The sequence below is a fragment of the Oncorhynchus kisutch genome, linkage group LG1 (assembly GCF_002021735.2).
Source record: "Oncorhynchus kisutch isolate 150728-3 linkage group LG1, Okis_V2, whole genome shotgun sequence".
Lineage (NCBI taxonomy): Eukaryota > Metazoa > Chordata > Actinopteri > Salmoniformes > Salmonidae > Oncorhynchus > Oncorhynchus kisutch.
Genome location: NC_034174.2, coordinates 36,679,193 through 36,699,026, shown reverse-complemented (window position 1 = coordinate 36,699,026; position 19,834 = coordinate 36,679,193). Strand labels below are relative to the sequence as shown.

The following is a 19,834-nucleotide window of genomic DNA, read 5'->3' as shown; positions in this document are numbered from 1 at the left end:
AACATTTGGAATTCAGTCAGTAACACAACAAAATGTGGAATAAGTCAAGGGGCATAAACACTTTCTGAAGACACTGTATTTTGCTACTCTGCAAAGCATCATGCTACATCTATAACTAGAAAAGGTCAATTTCCTGAAGAAAATTTGAGCGATTGCATCAGCTATTTAACAGTAGTGATCTTGCTGAAGCAAGCACACTAATTAAAATGAATATGCTGGATAACAATAGTGGTTAGTAGCAAGGGTTGGAACCAGTTCAGGGAACAGAACCGAAAACTGGAAAAGAAGGAAATGATTTGAGGAACAGAACCCTAACCTGAAACTAAAGTGATCTATACTGTTCCGGGACATAACCGTTATTTTAAAAGCATGGGAAGCGGTTAATAACTTTCTAACTTTCTATTACATTCTGACCACTCAGAAACTTATTCCAGTGTCTGCCTACCGGCTGGAAATCTTTGCCAGTGGGTATACTTGTGTGTAGGCTATCTGCCCCTCCCCTCTGAAGCATAGGTTACTGTAGCCTACTGCCAACATTATAAGCATGGTGCGGAAAAAAAACATTTCCCCACGCTAATTCAGGACTAGTAAAGGCCCAGCGCACTACTTTTGTGAAAAAATACTTACAAAAAAAAATAATATATATATATATTTATATAGATTTTGTTTTTATTAATACAATTTTTTCAGGTGGTGCTGCTATGTGCCCAGCTGGGCTATGTGCCCAGCACTTCAAGGCAAGCTTCCTCTTTCCTCTCTCGTGCTCTCCTCATCTGCAAAATGTCAGTTGCATCTCGCTCCATACACTGTGACTGGCACCACAATGTGTGTGTGTGTGTTTGTCTTTCATTATGATTTTACCATGCTTTTACGGCAAAATACAATTTGCTCTTAAAGACTTTCCTGTAGAGATTAAATTGCTTACCTGCTCCATAGCAAGCTGCTTTATCCGCACTAATTGATTAAGTAATTTAATGTCGAGCTAAATGTAAATAAATGAGGGTTTCAGAGTTTTTTAAAAGAATAGAAAGGAAGAATACAAACCGGTACTTTGTTTTGGTTCGAACCGGTTCAAAACTTTATTTTGTTGTTCGGAACAGTGGAACGGTAGGAAAAAATAATGGTTCTGTTCAGAACGAAACCATAATGGTTCCAACCCCTGGTTAGTAGTGGGTGCAAACGCAATAATAAGCTTGAGGCATAATGTTTTGCTATAAGGAATCAATATTTCCTATTTCTAGTTAACCATTAGAAGATGCGCAAGTGAAAGTAAGCACTTTGTTGACACACGTTGCTAAATCCTATTTAGTCACAAAGTCATTCTTTCTCATCATTACCGTATTGTAGCTTGTATTAGCTAACATAAATGTAGCTATACATTACCTTCCAAGTCAGTCATAGAAATATAATTCCTAGAACGGACATCCAAGTCAATGGGTCATTGATGGGTAGACTGGCGGCCATTTTTAGAGTACCCATGATCAGATAATAAAGCTGGAAGTACAGCATTCAATTTGTGCTTCATTAACAGTCAACACAATTGACATTATAAAGCCACAGCATCATTTTAATGAACATTCCATGTTAACGTGGCAATTAAGCATACAATGTCAGCCATATTGAGTGTACCCATAAGGGGCTGTCAAATTACCATGGTCTGAGGGGCTATTCCACTTCTAGGAGTTATATTTCTATGGTCACAGTCTCATCATTTGTCGTATTGTAGCTTGCATTTGCTAACAAAAGTGTATACATTACCTCCTTCTACTCATCAGGAGAGCCAGTGACGGATAAAGGCAAACACATTAGCCACGGTTCAACTTGTGAAAGACGATGCGATTACTAAAATAACTGTATCTTTTGATTAGTTTAAGCTAATCCTGTTGTGATTTCTGATTTGAGTTAGAGATCCTTTGCATTTGTTTCAGTACCTAGCTATCTAGGTTTGCAAAATACATTGTGTTAGTTGTGCTAGTTAGCTAACTAGCATGTTTAGTTAGATGAGATTTAGCTAAATCAAAGAAATTCTGTTCAGAAAGAGACATTTCTAACGGCCATTCCAATACAAACCCTTGATCACGATAGCTAGCAGTGTAATGGTCACCAAGCTAGCTATGTAGAAACACGTGATCATCTCAAGTTAACGAGCTGTGCCAAACTGCACATGTGCAGTATAGCACTCCTTTGAAATAAAGTTGTTTTTGAGAAATATGAATGTGTCACACTTTTGCGGCTAAGTAGGGAAGACATATTCAGCTACACAAAGCTAGCTAATGCAAATAGAATGTGTGAAAACCTACAAAAAAAACATATAAGAAGTCAGAAGTATGAGCGATCTTAGAGGAGTGGATGCTAACGCACTCCAATTCATAGAAAATTACATAACCACTATATTTGATAAGGTCTCAACAAGTCAATCAACAACTTATCCTAAACCTCCAACAGAACTCTGTCAAACCTTTCACCTAATCAAGCACCCAAAACCCCCCTTCCCATTTTCCGATTAACCACCTTCCACAACCATCAACCTCCCCTCTTATATAACCCCACGCCCCAACCATTTCTATATTTAAATAGCATAGAAGGAATATATCACACCAATCCCTCCATACTCACGTCTTTGCTGTTCTCCACATCCGACTCGCTGCTGAAGTCCTCTGTGTTGAGGTTATCGAAATCTGACTCCCCGACCGCAATGGGAACACACACGGTCAGGTTAGGATTGTGGATGAAGGACATGTGGTCCTCGTCGATCATGTACTTGCCCACGCTGCTGCCAATACCACTGGTAGTGCCATTGATGTAGTCCAGCTCGCGGTTGATGTCTATGCCCTTCTGGTTCGCGATGCAGTTAAGCTTCTCGTCAAACTCATCAAGATGCTTCTGCTCATCCTCTGCTTCTTCCTCCTCCTTGTCATCAGAATCAGATTTGCAATCAGAATCAGATTTAAAATCAGTCAAGAAACAAATACTGACGTTCAAGTACATTGTGAAAGCGTTTGTCTTGGTGTTGTTAAAACAACACAGAAACAACACAACAATGACATCAGAGTGATGTCATATATAACAGAACATAGAGGACAGCATACCTTCTTCATAACCTCGGCTACAAAGACCTTGGCCCAGGCAATCCCCGTCTTTATTCGACCGACGGCTATTTGCAGGTTGTTCTGTTCTCCGTCATCGTCTGAGGGTGCCAGGTTGTCTGCGCTGAACGAGCTCAGCAACAAGGCAAGGAACAGGTTCAACACCTGGGGAGAGGGCGGTGCACATAGAGCAGGTCTTAGCAGATGTGTCGTCACTAACCGCAAACTAACTGATATCAGGCTTGACCAGACCAAAATTATAATGCACAAACCATAGTTACATGTGGATGTGGATGCAGAAATGCTACTTGCTTCCAATTCACTAAGTGAAGAGAGACCTGATCTTCACAGGTAGGGTATGCAAAAAACTGCTACTCGATTATGGATATTTCAATGGTTGTTTTTCTTACCACCAAGTTGCCTATGACCATGACCATCAAGAAGACGATCATGCACATGTTCTGGCCGGCCACCTCCATGCAGTCCCACATGGACTCGATCCACTCCCCGCACAGAACCCGAAACACCATGAGAAATGAGTGAAAGAAGTCATTCATGTGCCAACGGGGCAGCTTACAGCTTATTGCGATCTTACAAACACAGTCCTTGTAGTTCTTTCCAAACAGTTGCATGCCAACCACGGCGAAGATGAAGACGATAAGGGCCAGCACCAAGGTCAAGTTTCCCAGGGCTCCCACAGAAGAGTGAATGATTTTGATGAGCATGTTGAGTGTGGGCCACGACTTGGCCAGCTTAAACACTCTCAGCTAGACAAGATACAGAGAGGGGGGGTAGGAGAGACAGATTTGAGGTGGTTAATCATACTGTTTGAGAATTTGGGCATTAGTCAGGTCAAGCTAACTCTGCTGCAGAATGAACCCTTCACTCCACCTTCAGTAAACTGTCTGGACATCAAGGTCATAGATGGTTATCATTATGCTCCATCATTCCAGTTCACACCACTTTTCTTACTCACCAATCGGAATGACCTGAGCACAGACAGACCCTCAATGTCAGCCAATACCAGCTCGACTAAACTGAGGGTCACGATGAAGCTGTCAAAACAATTCCAGCCTTCCTGGAAGTAGTAGTATGGATCCATGGCAGCCAGCTTGGCAAACATCTCACCAGCAAAGATACCAGTGAAAACCTGTAAGTGCAAAGAGAGAAAGAGGTTAACAGTCAGATCCTAGGGTCAAGCTACCACTGTAGGACACATGGTTGAGGTCAACCCCACTTAAATTCAGGAGATTTGTTTAATTTCAATTCAAGGGTGCAATTTAGACTGTAAAGGGGTTGCTGTGAATTTGACAGTAACATACCGGCAGCTAGTGGCAAGTAAGTATAGTAACCAATGAAACAATACCCACAGTATTATACCATAAACAAGTAAATGTTACTGTAATTGTAATGAATTCATTAATTCATTAAATTCATTGAGGGAGATGTGTTTTTTTGATTTTACAGTATTTTACTCTAATTACATGCACAGTAAAAAAGCCAACTTAACCAATTCCTAAATAATTATTATTATGTGAGTTGAGTGGACTTCAAAAGGACAAGAATGTAAGCTACTCAACAAACTCTGATCGATGTGAGCAAAAATGACAAATTCATGATTGCCTTTGGAAGGTAACACTGTAAAAAAGCCAATTTAACCAATGGCTTAATCAGCTAAATATGTGAGTATAGTGGACTTCAAATGGACAAGAATTTGAGATAACGTGTTGTGTTTACTCAACATACTCTGCTCTATGTGAGCTAATTTGAACAAGCTTGTTGAGTAAAATTCCAAATGTATGTTTGCTCAAAACCACGCCCATCATTACCATCTTTCCCAGCCTGCTTTATTGCAGGTTGATATTCAGAATTGTTTGTTTCAATACCTGTGTTTTTTTAATGTACATTGATTGGTTGATTAATCTTATGCTACATACATGTTTCTAAACTGATCTAATCTGTCAGTAGTTGGATTTAATGCACCCATTATTGAGATGGCTGTTCCAGTTTATATGATTTAGGTAGTCTCAAAAATTCATATTTCCCAACCCTGTCAGTCATTCTCAATGCAAAACCTGGACCAGTAAAAATCAGCTGGGCTAGACAATCCGGACCCTCTCTTTCTAAAACTATCCGCTGCCATTGTTGCAACCCCTATTACCAGCCTGTTCAACCTTTCTTTTGTATTGTCCAGAGATACCTAAAGATTGGAAAGCTGCCGTGGTCATCCACCTGTTCAAAGGGGGTGACACTCTAGACCCAAACTGCTATAGACCTATATCTATCCTGCCCTGCCTCTCTAAAGTCTTCGAAAGCCAAGTTAATAAACATTACTAACCATTTCGAATCCCACCGTACCTTCTCCGCTGTGCAATCCAGTTTCCGAGCCGGTCACGGGTGCACCTCAGTCACGCTCAAGGTACTAAACGATATCATAACCGCCATCGATAAAAGACAGTACTGTGCAGCCAAAGCTTTCGACTCTGTCAATCACCGTATTCTTATCGACAGACTCAATAGCCTTGGTTTCTCTAACGACTTCCTCGCCTGGTTCACCAACTACTTTGCAGACAGAGTTCAGTGTGTCAAATCTGTTGTCCGGACCTCTGGCAGTCTCTATGGGGGTACCACAGGGTTAAATTCTCAGGCCGACTCTGTTCTCTGTATATATCAATGATCCACCTCTATGCAGACGACACCATTCTGTATACTTCTGGCCCTTCCTTGGACACTGTGCTAACTAACCTCCAAACGAGCTTCAATGCCATACAACACAGCTTCTGTGGCTTTCGACTGCTCTAAAACGCAAGTAAAACCAAATACATGCTTTTCAACCATTCGCTGCCCGCACCCGCCCGCCCGACTAGCATCACCACCCTGGTCGGTTCTGTCCTAGAATATGTGGACAACTATAAATACCTAGGTGTCTGGCTAGACTGTAAACTCTCCTTCCAGAGTCATATTAAACATCTCCAATCCAAAATCAAATCTAGAATCGGCTTTCTATTTCTATTTTGCAACAAAGCCTCCTTCACTCACGCCGCCAAACTTACCCTAGTAAACCTGACTATCCTACCGATCCTCGACTTTGGCGATGTCATCTACAAAATAGCTTCCAATACTCTACTCAGCAAATCATCTTATACAACCCACCACTGCGACCTGTATGCTCTAGTCAGCTGGCCCTCGCTATATATTCGTCGCCAGACCCACTGGCTCCAGGTCATCTATAAGCCTATGCTAGGTAAAGCTCCGCCTTATCTCAGCTCACTGGTCACGATAATAACACCCACCCATAGCACACATTCCAGCAGGTATATCTTACTGATCATCCCCAAAGTCAACACCTCATTTGGCCACCTTTCCTTCGAGTTCTCTGCTGCCAGTGACTGGAACAAATTGCAAAAATCGCTGAAGCTGGAGACTTATATTTCCCTCACTAACTTTAAACATCTGCTACCTGAGCAGCTGACCGATCACTGCAGCTGTCCATCTGTAAATAGCCCACCCAATCTACCTCATCCCCATACTGCTTTTATTAACTTTTCTGCTCTTTTGCACACCAGTATCTCTACTTGCATATCATCAACTGCTCATTTATCATTCCGGTGTTAATCTGCTAAATTGTCATTCTTTGCTAGTATGGCCTATTTATTGCCTGCCTCCTCATGCCTTTTGCACACACTGTATATAATTTTCTTTTTTCTACTGTGTCATTGACTTGTTTATTGTGTTATTGTTTATTCCATGTGTTTTTGTCTGTCACACTACTTTTCTTTTTCTTGGCCAGGTCACAGTTGTAAATGAGATCTTGTTCTCAACTAGCCTACCTGGTTAAATAAAGGTGAAATTAAATAAATAAAAAATACAAATAAAATGCAGATGATTAGAAGTTCTAATTGTTGGCTATTCTCACTCTGGCTGGATTCCAATAGAGGGTTTGCAGTTGTGTCACAAATCACTTAGCAACCGCACCAGGCTCCATGCTTGAAGACTGAAGTCAGTCTGTTGAAAGTTCTCCAAACGTCTACATGGATGGCTGCTTTTAGTACCACCGGAAACTTCTGGAAGATGGCCCGTTATTTAGTTTTTCTAAGGACACAGAAAATGGAGGCAGTGGGAGAACCTATTCAAGTAAGTAAATATATTTAGAAAATAATCAAAAACAATTTATTATTATTATTATTAGCTAGCTAGCCTACTATAGAAACTTAGTGTGCAGGCAGGGTAGCCTAGTGGTTAGAGTGTTGGACTAGTGACCAGAAGGTTACAAGTTCAAATCCCAGAGCTGACAAGGAACAAATCTGTCGTTCTGCCCCTGAACAGGCAGTTAACCCACTGATCCTAGGCTGTCATTGAAAATAAGAATTTGTTCTTAACTGCCTTGCCTGGTAAAATCAAATAAAATGAATATGTGTACTGATGTTAGCAAATTTTGTGAACAAAAATACAGCATAAAAGTCACACACAATCTATAAATCTATTACAACTCGAGCAGGCCAACCATGCTGGGTGTACACGCTTCTGTTCCAGCCCAGCACTAACACACCTGATTCAATGTATCAAACCTAATTGGTTAATAATCAAGTGTGCTAGTGCTGGGCTAGACCAGAAGTCTGCTCTCCCCGTATATCAGGGATCAGTGGAGCGAGGTTGGCCACCTATGGTATTGACTTTTTTTTCTTCACCTGAAATTATGGGTTTGGTAATAATGGTCTACTTGTTACTAAAACGTCTAACCTTACAAATGAGTTAGCTTACTTGTACTCTGAAATTATATGAAATAGTGTTGATTCTTTGAAGTTACAGTAAGTGTTTAAATGTGTTTTAATTGTGAATTTAACTATTATTCAAGATGAACTACTGTCGATGTCGATTAAACACAGATCACAATCCTGATCTGTGGGAAGGGAATCTGTCTCTAAAGGTAATTAACATTACCTTTCTGTTCAGTCATAAGCTCTCCAATTGGGTTTATTTGATTGTCACAATTTTTTCAGGACATCAGCCATGTGAATCCATTTTGCAGCTGATAATGGTATGCAACATCAATGCAGCCATAGGCCTACAGCAGTGGTTCCCAACTCCAGTCCTTGAGTACCCCCAACAGCGCACATTTTTGTTATCACCCCGGACAAACACACCTGATTCAACTCTGAGGGTCTGCTGATTAGTTGATAAGTTGAATCAGGTGTGTTTGTCCGGGGCTATAATAAACTGTACTGTTGGGGGTACTCGGGGACCAGCGTTGAGGTCCACTGGCTTACAGTATGATGGCATTAGCCTTATGGGCATTTGCAATGCAGCCCTTGACATTGTTTACATATTGTTCAGCTTTATGTTCTCAATTTAAAAACGATACCTGTAGACAATGTATATGAGGTTAATCATTATACTGGATTTTGTACATGCCTTGTGCTGACATTAAATTGTTTAGTGCAAATCCAACCCTTGTAATCTAGGTGAAATATATGAAAGCAGGAGATGATGGGATCCTTAGCTTAAAACATACAACTACTGCCACCAAGTTCAATGCCAGATACATTTCTCCTAGAAGGTCTGAATGGCACTTAGAGGTGCTACTGTGATAATGAAGATGGTTTGCCTAAGACTACCACAACAATTACATAGTCTATGCTAAATGTGTTCAAATTGTAAAAGAAAGAAAAATGTTGGCCTATATGAAATACTTTTTATTAAATGGGGCAAGGCAAAGCATAGAGACAAAGTAGAATCTCAATTCAACAGCTCAGACACAAGAGGTATGTGGCAGGGTCTACAGTCAATCACGGATTACAAAAAGAAAACCAGCCCTGTCACGGACCAGGATGTCTTGCTCCCAGGCAGACTAAATAACTTTTTTGCCCGCTTTGATGACAATACAGTGCCACTGGCCCGCAACCAAAACATGCGGACTCTCCTTCACTGCAGCCGATGTGAGGAAAACATTTAAACGTGTCAACCCTCGCAAGGCTGCAGGCCCAGACGACATCCCCAGCCGCGCCCTCAGAGCATGCGCAAACCAGCTGGCTGGTGTGTTTACGGACATATTCAATCAATCCCTATCCCAGTCTGTTGTTCCCACATGCTTCAAGAGGGCCACCATTGTTCCTGTTCCCAAGAAAGCTAAGGTAACTGAGCTAAATGACTACCGCCCCGTAGCACTCACTTCCGTCATCATGAAGTGCTTTGAGAGACTAGTCAAGGACCATATCACCTCCACCCTACCTGACACCCTAGACCCACTCCAATTTGCTTACCGCCCAAATAGGTCCACAGACGATGCAATCTCAACCACACTGCACACTGCCCTAACCCATCTGGACAAGAGGAATACCTACGTGAGAATGCTGTTCATCGCCTACAGCTCAGCATTTAACACCATAGTGCCCTCCAAGCTCGTCATCAAGCTCGAGACCCTGGGTCTCGACCCCACCCTGTGCAACTGGGTACTGGACTTCCTGACGGGCCGCCCCCAGGTGGTGAGGGTAGGCAACAACATCTCCACCCCGCTGATCCTCAACACTGGGGCCCCACAAGGGTGCGTTCTGAGCCCTCTCCTGTTCACCAACGTTCTCCAACTCAATCATCAAGTTTGCGGACGACACAACAGTGGTAGGCTTGATTACCAACAACGACGAGACGGCCTACAGGGAGGAGGTGAGGGCCCTCGGAGTGTGGTGTCAGGAAAATAACCTCACACTCAACGTCAACAAAACTAAGGAGATGATTGTGGACTTCAGGAAACAGCAGAGGGAACACCCCCCTATCCACATCGATGGAACAGTAGTGGAGAGGGTAGTAAGTTTTAAGTTCCTCGGCGTACACATCACAGACAAACTGAATTGGTCCACCCACACAGACAGCATTGTGAAGAAGGCGCAGCAGCGCCTCTTCAACCTCAGGAGGCTGAAGAAATTCGGCTTGTCACCAAAAGCACTCACAAACTTCTACAGATGCACAATCGAGAGCATCCTGTCGGGCTGTATCACCGCCTGGTACGGCAACTGCTCCGCCCACAACCGTAAGGCTCTCCAGAGGGTAGTGAGGTCTGCACAACGCATCACGGGGGGCAAACTACCTGCCCTCCAGGACACCTACACCACCCGATGTTACAGGAAGGCCATAAAGATCATCAAGGACAACAACCACCCGAGCCACTGCCTGTTCACCCCGCTATCATCCAGAAGGCGAGGTCAGTACAGGTGCATCAAAGCTGGGACCGAGAGACTGAAAAACAGCTTCTATCTCAAGGCCATCAGACTGTTAAACAGCCACCACTAACATTGAATGGCTGCTGCCAACACACTGACTCAACTCCAGCCACTTTAATAATGGGAATTGATGGGAAATTATGTCAAATATATCACTAGCCACTTTAAACAATGCTACCTAATATAATGTTTACATGCCCTACATTATTCATCTCATATGTATACGTCTATACTGTACTCTATATCATCTACTGCATCTTTATGTAATACATGTATCACTAGCCACTTTAACTATGCCACTTTGTTTACATACTCATCTCATATGTATATACTGTACTCAATACCATCTACTGTATCTTGCCTATGCCGCTCTGTACCATCACTCATTCATATATCTTTATGTACATATTCTTTATCCCCTTACACTTGTGTCTATAAGGTAGTAGTTTTGGAATTGTTAGCTAGATTACTTGTTGGTTATTACTGCATTGTCGGAACTAGAAGCACAAGCATTTCGCTACACTCGCATTAACATCTGCTAACCATGTGTATGTGACAAATAAAATTTGATTTGATTTGATTAAAAAATATACTTTTAATTTAACCCATATAACAATATAGCCTATTATGACAGTACAGTATGTGTACAGTATCATAAACAGTAGTCTTTTACACGCTCCAAATTATATTTTATATATTCATATGGTTGAAGGCAAATTCGTTTTTTATTGATCTGTCGTCAGTGTCAGTGGAGTAGGCCATGGCTATCATCCTATTAAAAAAAAATATTCTGCTGTCTCCAGTCACATAAAGTGTAGTAAAATTGCATGAAATGTGTATCAAATGCCAAATTTTTCCGATGCAATGGAAAGTAAGGTTAAGCCTATGCCACTATGCGCTTATTAATAGCCTACATTATCACTATCCAATCTACTCATCACATTAGGAATAGTAGGTTTACATTAGTCTGCAAATGCAATGACAGAGGCATGCAAATCCTTTGTTATAAAGGTGCATTTTTATGGTGAAAAAATTGCTTCCCAAAACTTAAAAAGCTAGACTACAAGCCAACTAGCTAGCTAATTTTGGCTAACTTACTGTAGCGTTGTTGTTAACACCTAGTTAGCAGAACAGCTCAAATAAACTCAAAATCGATCAGCCTTGATTTACCAGTGATTAAATGATCGTAGCAGACCTTGTACTGACAGCTGTCTGGGTTCAGGTCTTGACGGGGAGAAAGGTTTATTCACTTTTCTGACAGCTCTTGAGTCTTATCTCATTGGTATCACCAATTGTGTTTCATGATTGCGTGGGATTTTTTTTTCCCGTTGTCTTTCCTGCCTTGTTAAGAGCAGCCAAATACTCCGCAGAAAATGACAGTGGTAACTAGTTTTAGGCACTGTCATCATGCAGTTTGGGGTAGCATAGGAAATATAGCTGTGAGAATCAATGCACAGGGTTCACTGGATGACAGTAGTGATGTCAAGTTTGTCTCTTTTTACTGAATCTGATCTTTTCGATTCGTTCAGTCAAAAGAACAAATAATTTGACTAATTTCGTTCATTTGAGTCAGTAATGCCTAGAGCACGTAGGACCCATACCGGCGAACGATGAACTGAAAACTTGTTCACATATCATTCACCATAGGGGGCTTATTGGAGCTGTCATTTGGGAACGAGACTTGCAAAAGTGTGCTTTTTGAACTATGTAGGCTACATTTTTTGATTGCTCTGCATACAAATACGATTAGTTCTTGATACATTTGAAACAAGGTCTAGTTGTGGCTGCTGACTAGATTGTGATCGACTCTTGATGGAATGCATTGCTTGCCTGCCATGAGGGTGATAAGCACAATATCATTTGCGAACTGCAGCCCCCCAATCATTTTGTTCTCGAGTTCGTTGAGCAGACGCTGTGTATGTTTTGGTTTTACAAAGCTGTGTGCATCATAACATTTAATAATCAATTAATTGCAGTCATTCTTAAACCATGGAATCAATTATCAGTTCTGAACATGTATTTAAACATCGGAGTCGGAGGAGCATGTATCAATTCTGCTTTAGGACTCATTGCATTGAGCCCAGCAGGTCAAACAAACGACTAAAACAAACGAGTCACTCCAAAAAACGAATCATGACTCTTGAGTTAGTAAAAATATGATGAATCATTTGCGAACTGCACATCACTAGATGACAGAAGGGACACAAGATCAGTTGGATAGAGTCCAGTAAGTGTGCATAGAACCAGTGCTAGAGAGTCAGTCCAAATGAAAAGGGGGTCAATGAAAATAGTCCGGGTAGCCATTTGATTAACTGTTCAGCAGTCTAATAGCTTTGGGGTAGAAGCTGTTCAGGAGCCTTTTCGTCTGAAACTCAGCGCTCTGGTACCGCTTGCCGTGCGGGAGCAGAGAGAACAGTCTATGACCTGGGTGGCTGGAGTCTTTGACCATTTTTAGGGCCTTCCTCTGACACCACCTGGTATAGAGATAGTTTGCAAGCCCTGCCACATCCGACCAGCGTCAGAACCGGTGTAGTAAGATTGGATCTTACTTCTGTATTGACGCTTTGCCTGTTTGATGGTTTGTCGGAGGGCATAGCGGGATTTCTTATAAGCATCCGGATTAGAGTCCCGCTCCTTGAAAGCAGCAACTCTAGCCTTTAGCTCAGTGCGGATGTTGCCTGTAATCCATGGCTTCTGGTTGGGATATGCATGTACGGTCACTGTGGGGACGACGATGTCAATGTACTTATTAATGAAGCCGATAAACTCCTCAATGCCATAGGATGAATCCCGGAACATATTCCGGTCTGTGCTAGCGAAACAATCCTGTAGCTTAGCATCCGCTTCATCGGACCACTTCTGTATTGAGCTCATCACTGTTGAGCACGTCACTGGTGCTTCCTGTTTGAGTTTTCGCTTGTACGCAGGAATAACGAGGATAGCGTTATGGTCAGATTTGCTAAATGGAGGGCCAGGGAGAGTTTTGTGTGTGTTTCTGTTTGTGGATTAAAGGTAATCTAAAGTTTTTTCCACCTGTAGTTGAACAAGTGACATGCTGGTAAAAAATGAGGTATGACGGATTTAATTTTTTCTTTGTTTAAAATCACGGGCCACTAGGAGCGCCACCTCTGGGTGAGCATGTTCTTGTTTGTTTATGGCCCTATGTTGAGTGCAGTCTTAGTGCCAGCAGCAGTAAATAGTATGTTCTACAGCTTATCATGAGGTATTCTAACTCAGGTGAGCAGAACCTCGAGACTTCCTTAAAATTAGAGATTGCGCACCAGTTGTTAACAAAGAGACACACACCACCCCCCTTCAGTTTACCCGATGCTGCCGTTCTGTCCTGCCGATGTATAGAAAAACCAGCTAGATTTATATTTCCATATCCTTGTTCAGCCACTTCTCGGAGAAACATTGGATATTAAAGTTCTTCAGATAACCTTGATAGGATAGTCTTGAACGGAGCTCATCCAGTTTATTCTCCAGTGATTGCACGTTCACCAATAGAACGTGGGTAGAGGCGTGGAGTGTATTTACAGTGCTTTAAATTGACACGTAAAATCAGATTTTTTTATTTGTCAATAACTCAGCCATCTTTTGACCAATCCCTTAGCTTTTGACCTATCCCTCAAACGAAGAAGTTAAGATGTACCATGGGCCTACATTCATTTGTTATCATTTGGTCCTATGGTTGAGAAGATTTTGTAAGTATTTGTAGCATATTTGAGCATATATATTAGCATATGTTTTCATATGCATCTACTGGATAGTAAGGGACTACTGTGATGAATCCAAAGACCAAATTTGGAGTGAATCTGACTTTTAGTTCAAGAGAAGAAGATTTTTTATAATTATTTTCCTTATTCTTTAAGAAATCACTGCCAAATTTAACATAGTTCATCACGGTATTGTTGATGGACCATTGTGAAGTGGATTCCGATTGGATTTAAATGGATACTTAAAATCAGATTTCCTGATTTATCAATACCTAAGCCATCTCTTAACCAATCCTTTTTCTCAAACTATGTTAAAAGATGTAACATGGGCCTACATACCCAATTGCATGTTATTTGGACTTCTGGTTCTTGAGAATACGTTTTTCAAAGGTTTTCCAAAATGTCCAAGATAGCGATAAATCTATCTTGATGGACCTTGTGGGTCCTTGAGGCAAATTTGTTAAGCATGAGGCATTCAAGTCTCTAGGTCAAACAGGGTGATGGAAGTGAGACTGCTTATAACAGCTCCACCTTTTGGCCAATCGGTGCCATTCTTTTTGACCAAGTTACTCATGGCTTGTAATTTCTGTGTGCCAAATTAGGAAAAAAGCTACAGATGTCAGATCTTGATTTGACCAGTTTTGATCATTCCTAATGGGACATTTATTTTGATAGGCTACAGTAGGCTATAGTTTAGGTGTGAGATCTAGTGAAAGGAAGAGAACTGCATGTTTTCAGTGAATTTATGTAAATCTCAAGACTTATTTGAAATTCCTGCAGCGCAGGAAAAGTCTCTGCGACAACAGAGTGATCAAATTAAGATACTACATCTGAATATAGAATCAAGTGTGTAGTATATTATAACATATCATTCTGATCTCTGATAGAAACCAGAAAATGTCTGCACAAAGATTTGTACCTGAGAGTTCTGATCTGTGTGTTCTATGCTGTGATGCAGAACATGGAGGTTAAAATCACGGAGTACTTATGATTTGTAGAAATTCTGCTTAAATACAGAAATTTGAGAGTGAAATGTGAAATGGATCTTGCTTGCATGGCATTTTGTTTGATGTAGTGCTGATTAAAAATAGATTGGAGTCTCAGTGCTGGTGAAGGTTGTCCTGGCAGGACAAGGTCATAGAGCAGTGCCACACACACTCACACATGCACACACACAGGGAGGTTTGTATGATGGCATGTTGGTGGGCCTATGCCCAATACCGGATCATGTGCCCAATACTTGATAATGTGCCCAATCATCACTGCAGAGAGCACTCAATGATTCATCCTGCACCACCACTGAAACCATGCCAACATCTGTAACCTAATTTCCCATATAGCTGCTGACACCACGCCAATCTCTGTGACCTCATTTCCTATCTCACCCCTTACACCACGCCAATTCCTCTGACCTCACACGGACAGGCCAGGGACTCTGCTACTGAACTGAGATATCTGAGAGCAAGTGGACACGACATATACCCTCTAACCTCTCCTCACCCTCACACACCAGCCTCATACCTTACCAAGCAGTATGCTCCACTTAACAAGGTAGCGATCAATCATGTTACATTAAACTTTAATGTATCCCCTAACCAACCAATCCTGCCACCCCCTGGACATACTCCTGTCCTGCCATGTTAAAACTGCTAAATCAGTAGGAAGAGAGAGACAGAGAATAAAATGGGGCAAGAAAGAGAGAGACAAATTTGGGGGAGAGAAACTGAGATAGCTGCTGTGGTGAGAAAAGGTTGCTTTAAAATAGAGCAGAGTTTTTTATGAATTCCCTTCAAAGGGCAGAGTGTAATGCGTGTATGAATGCGTGCGTGTGTGTAAGAAAGGGCCTGATTAAACCAGCAAAGAAGTGCTCTGAGGGATCTGTACCACACTTCCTTCCTCACAGCATGGACAGAGCAGGTAGAGACAGTGAGAGTAAGAAAGAGACAGAGAGAGAGAGAGAGAAAGAGGGAGAGATGTGAAGCAGAGGTAGAGAGCCAAGTATGAGAGAAATAATTGGATGTGAGAAACATGACAATCACGTTGACACAGTCCTGTGGTACCCTACACTTGACTGTTTCTCACCAGATTGCCCACTGACAGCGTCTCATCAAAGCGAGGAGTCATGGGGTAGTGCTCCATGGCCATGAAGAGGGTGTTGAGGACGATACAGATGGTGACGGCCAGATCTACAAAAGGGTCCATGACGATCAGGTTGAGCACATACTTGATCTTCAGCCAGAAGGGAAAGCAGTCCCACACACAGAAGAGGTTGGCAAACTTATACCACCATGATGGACATGCCCTTTGAGAATCTTCTAGCTCTGTATGGGGAAAGGGGGGGGGGGAAACAGAGGGGGGCAAGGGAGAAAGGGGTAAACCAAGAGAAGGAGAGGGAGACAAAGGGAAAGAGAGAACGAAAATGGTAGTGTGAATAAGAGGAAAAGAGAGAGTAGGAGTGGGAGTGGGAGACAGGAAAAGAGGGAGAGTGTGGAAAAGAGAGAGAGAGAGAGAGAGAGAGAGTGAGAGAGTGAAAGAGAGAGAGGGAGGGAGGGAGGGAGAGGGAGGGAGGGAGGGAGGGAGAGGGAGGAAAAGAGTCACAAAAATAGACCCGTTGCTATAAGGCTGGTTGTCTGGTGGTCAGGTCAGTATATTGCAAAAAGGCAGGGCTAAATGGGAAGGGGTTGAAAGGTGAGAGGTTGGATGTGAGGACAGAGGCAGCCGTACCATCCACCAGTGTGTGTGAGTGAGTGTGAGTTCTGTAACCTCCACCAGTGGGTGTGTGTGTGAGAGTGTGTGTAGAGGTAACTGTACCCTCCACCAGTGTGTGTGAGTGTGTATGAGTTCCGTACCCTCCAGCAGAGTATGTGAGTGTGTATGTGTCGCCACGCTCATCACACTGTTGGTCCGGTCCTTGTTGCGGCTGAGCTGGTCCACAGAGACCATCAGGGAGCCTGAGTGTTTCTTCTTCCCCTCCACCTCTGTGGTCTGCGCTCAGGGAGAGGACACACACACAAACACCCATCAGAAGCCTTACACAAACACTACATCTTGAAACCATTCTAATCACTAACCCTAGCCTTTGTGTCTGACACACGGTATGCTTAAACCAGAGAGAGAGAGAGAGAGACCAACACCCAATCCTATCCCACACACCAGACACGAAAACCCTATGCCATACACCAGACACTAAAAATACCACTAAGCCCCATTCCTTACAACAGTATCCCACTCTAAGCAAACCGTTCTGTCCCACCCAAAACGTATAACAGTTGTATCCCCTTCCCAAACCTCCATGCAAGAGCAGGCATATAGCTAATAAGAAAAGAGAAGTCAAGACAGCCACTGTACCATGCTACGTTTGGAGAGTAGGTAAAACGCTTGGCTTGGAGAGAAGTAAGGGGATTTCAAACTACCATGCTACACACAAATTATTTTTTTAGAGATTCTTTGTCAAGGGGTGAGGGTGATACGTGTAAGCATTTTTCATCTAGGGTTTTTACTGCTCAGGAAGTGTTCTTAACTGCTGTGAAGGCTGTGAAGAACTATCCTGTTCTTTCCCTCTCCACCATGATTTCCTTTATGCCATGAATTGGTACACTGTTAAAAAGTTCCTGTAATTTGATAGTAAAGTTCAGGTACTGGTTGTAGTGAATTCATGGTAAACAACAAATTACTGAATTTGAGGTATTTGTGCCAACCTTCAGTGGAAGTGTTGTGCCAGTTTAAGTGGTTGATGGTTAAGTCGTCAAAGGTTGAGCACCTCGTTAACACTGTCAGTTCTGCAATTGTTGTAAGAGCATGTGACCATAAAGAGATGCACTGATAAGAGGTTACTGTGCATTTCAGAGTAAGTTAATGGCAGTTAGATGCCTGAAAGTGGCCAATAGCCACACACTAAAAACATGTTGTTAGAAAGGCAGCCAGTTAACTGTATGTTACTGTATTTTTTTTAAATCCAAAGAAACTTTGGTTTAAATGTACATTATTGTAAACTTTTTTCACAGTAACTTTAAGGTATCTGGCTGCCAGTAAGTTACCGTAAAAAAACAGGATTGTTTTACAGTGCAGTAACTGCAAGTAACTTACTTGCAACTAGCTGCCAGTAATTTAATGTACTTTCACTGAACTTTGTTGATTACAATATAGCTTAACATTAGTTGATAATTACTAAAGCATTATTTGTAGCGAGCACCCTTGGGATCCTTGGTTGGCAGCACTGACCTTCCTACCATATCGTATCACCATATCTAGTCAGTGAACATGAAACTATGAAATAACACATATGTAATCATGTAGTAAACAAAAAAGTGTTAAACAAATCAAAAAATATTTTTGATTCTTCAAAGTAGCCACCCTTTGCTTTGATGACAGCTTTGCAAACTCTTGGCATTCTCTCAAAAAGCTTCACCTGGAATGCTTTTCCAACAGTCTTGAATGAGTTCCCAAATATACTGAGCACTTGTTGGCTGCTTTTCTCTTCACTCTGCGGTCCAACTCACCCGTGAGAGCAAATTTAATTCCGGTTCATCTGTTCTGTTGAAAAGATTAACCAGAATTACATTTACTCTCACGGGTGTCCAAAAATAGGTATCTGAACACCACATCCCTAAGCCATGCTTCTAGTCTTCCGCTCTGGGTTGTTTGTGACCCAACTGGTGCCACATAGTCGACCACAAGGAGCAGAACGTCTACACCTGGCTGTCCGAGAAACCCAAGCACTCGCAGACATCGTCCCACCCGTCCCAACAGGCCAGCGCATCAGAATCCGGTGAATCCTCTACCTCAGCGATGTCTTCTTCATCCTCCAGATCCAGAAATACCTTTTTGGTCCCCTTGCCCCTGCAATGTTCCAAACGCACACATGCCAAAGACAAAGTTGCACAAGGAGTGGTACGAGAGGACGTTGGAATGAGGCAAACAAAGATGCCCAAAGCAACAATGCTCCATGAGAGAATGTAGTTTTTAACTACAGTTTTCTAGTGAACAAATTTGATGTTTTAAACAAAGGATTGTGCTGTATACAGTCACAAATCCTATTCATGTTACAATTGAAGTATTTAAGTTTTAATGCAATATCAAATTGAAAGGTTTCTTTAGCCCTAGAACTGAAGCGCTCCCTAATTACTCCAGCTTCAGACCTAAAAGTACTTTCATTACATTTCTAAATAACCCATCAGTTAGCACATTTTGTAGATTGGTAGAAAATTACATTGACATCCAACTAAAGAAACAAAGTGAATGTCGACATTTACAACATATAGACAACCATTCCAGGAGTCAAAAAAATGCTCTAGATTACTTAAATAATGATAACTTGATTAATATACAGAGATCAGATAAGGGAAGTGGGATTGTGATTTCTAATACCAACATGTATGTATATAGAAAACATGAAAAGCTTGTTGGATGGTACATTTTTTTTACAAGAAATTGATTTCCTTGATAAAGGACTACAAAATAAATTGTTGACAGAACAGGAATTTAAATTGAAATCTTTCTGTCCCAAAACCTACAGTATTGATCCTTTATGGCTTATTTAAGGTTCACAAATCAACCACAGCTCCTCGATTAAGACCTATCGTTTCAAGTATTGGCTCCCTAACTGAAATGGTGTCTCGTTATGTGGGCTTCCACATTTATCCACTAGTCAAACATTTGTAATCCCATTTAAAAGACACCACTGACTTTCTAATGAAATTACCAGTATACCAGTTATTAGTGAAGGAAATTGACTAGTCACTCTTGTTGTCTCATCGCTATACACATATATATTCCGAATGATGGAGGTATGGAGGCCGTCAAATTCTTCCTCTCCAAC

The 19,834-nt window shown here is 41.8% G+C and overlaps 1 protein-coding gene across 3 annotated transcripts in view; it reads right to left on the bottom strand.

The window, feature by feature from the left end:
* LOC109895278 (sodium channel protein type 8 subunit alpha) overlaps window positions 1–19,834 on the bottom strand; it is a 117,033-nt gene that overhangs the window by 35,041 nt on the left and 62,158 nt on the right. For all 3 annotated transcript variants that reach the window (XM_031822881.1, XM_031822875.1, XM_031822877.1), the window contains 6 exons: window positions 16,866–17,001; window positions 16,099–16,337; window positions 4,063–4,236; window positions 3,497–3,853; window positions 3,090–3,251; window positions 2,617–2,910 (listed from right to left, as the gene is read on the bottom strand). In XM_031822881.1, coding sequence (XP_031678741.1) covers window positions 2,617–2,910; window positions 3,090–3,251; window positions 3,497–3,853; window positions 4,063–4,236; window positions 16,099–16,337; window positions 16,866–17,001 — 1,362 coding nt within the window. The remainder of the gene's footprint in view (window positions 1–2,616; window positions 2,911–3,089; window positions 3,252–3,496; window positions 3,854–4,062; window positions 4,237–16,098; window positions 16,338–16,865; window positions 17,002–19,834) is intronic.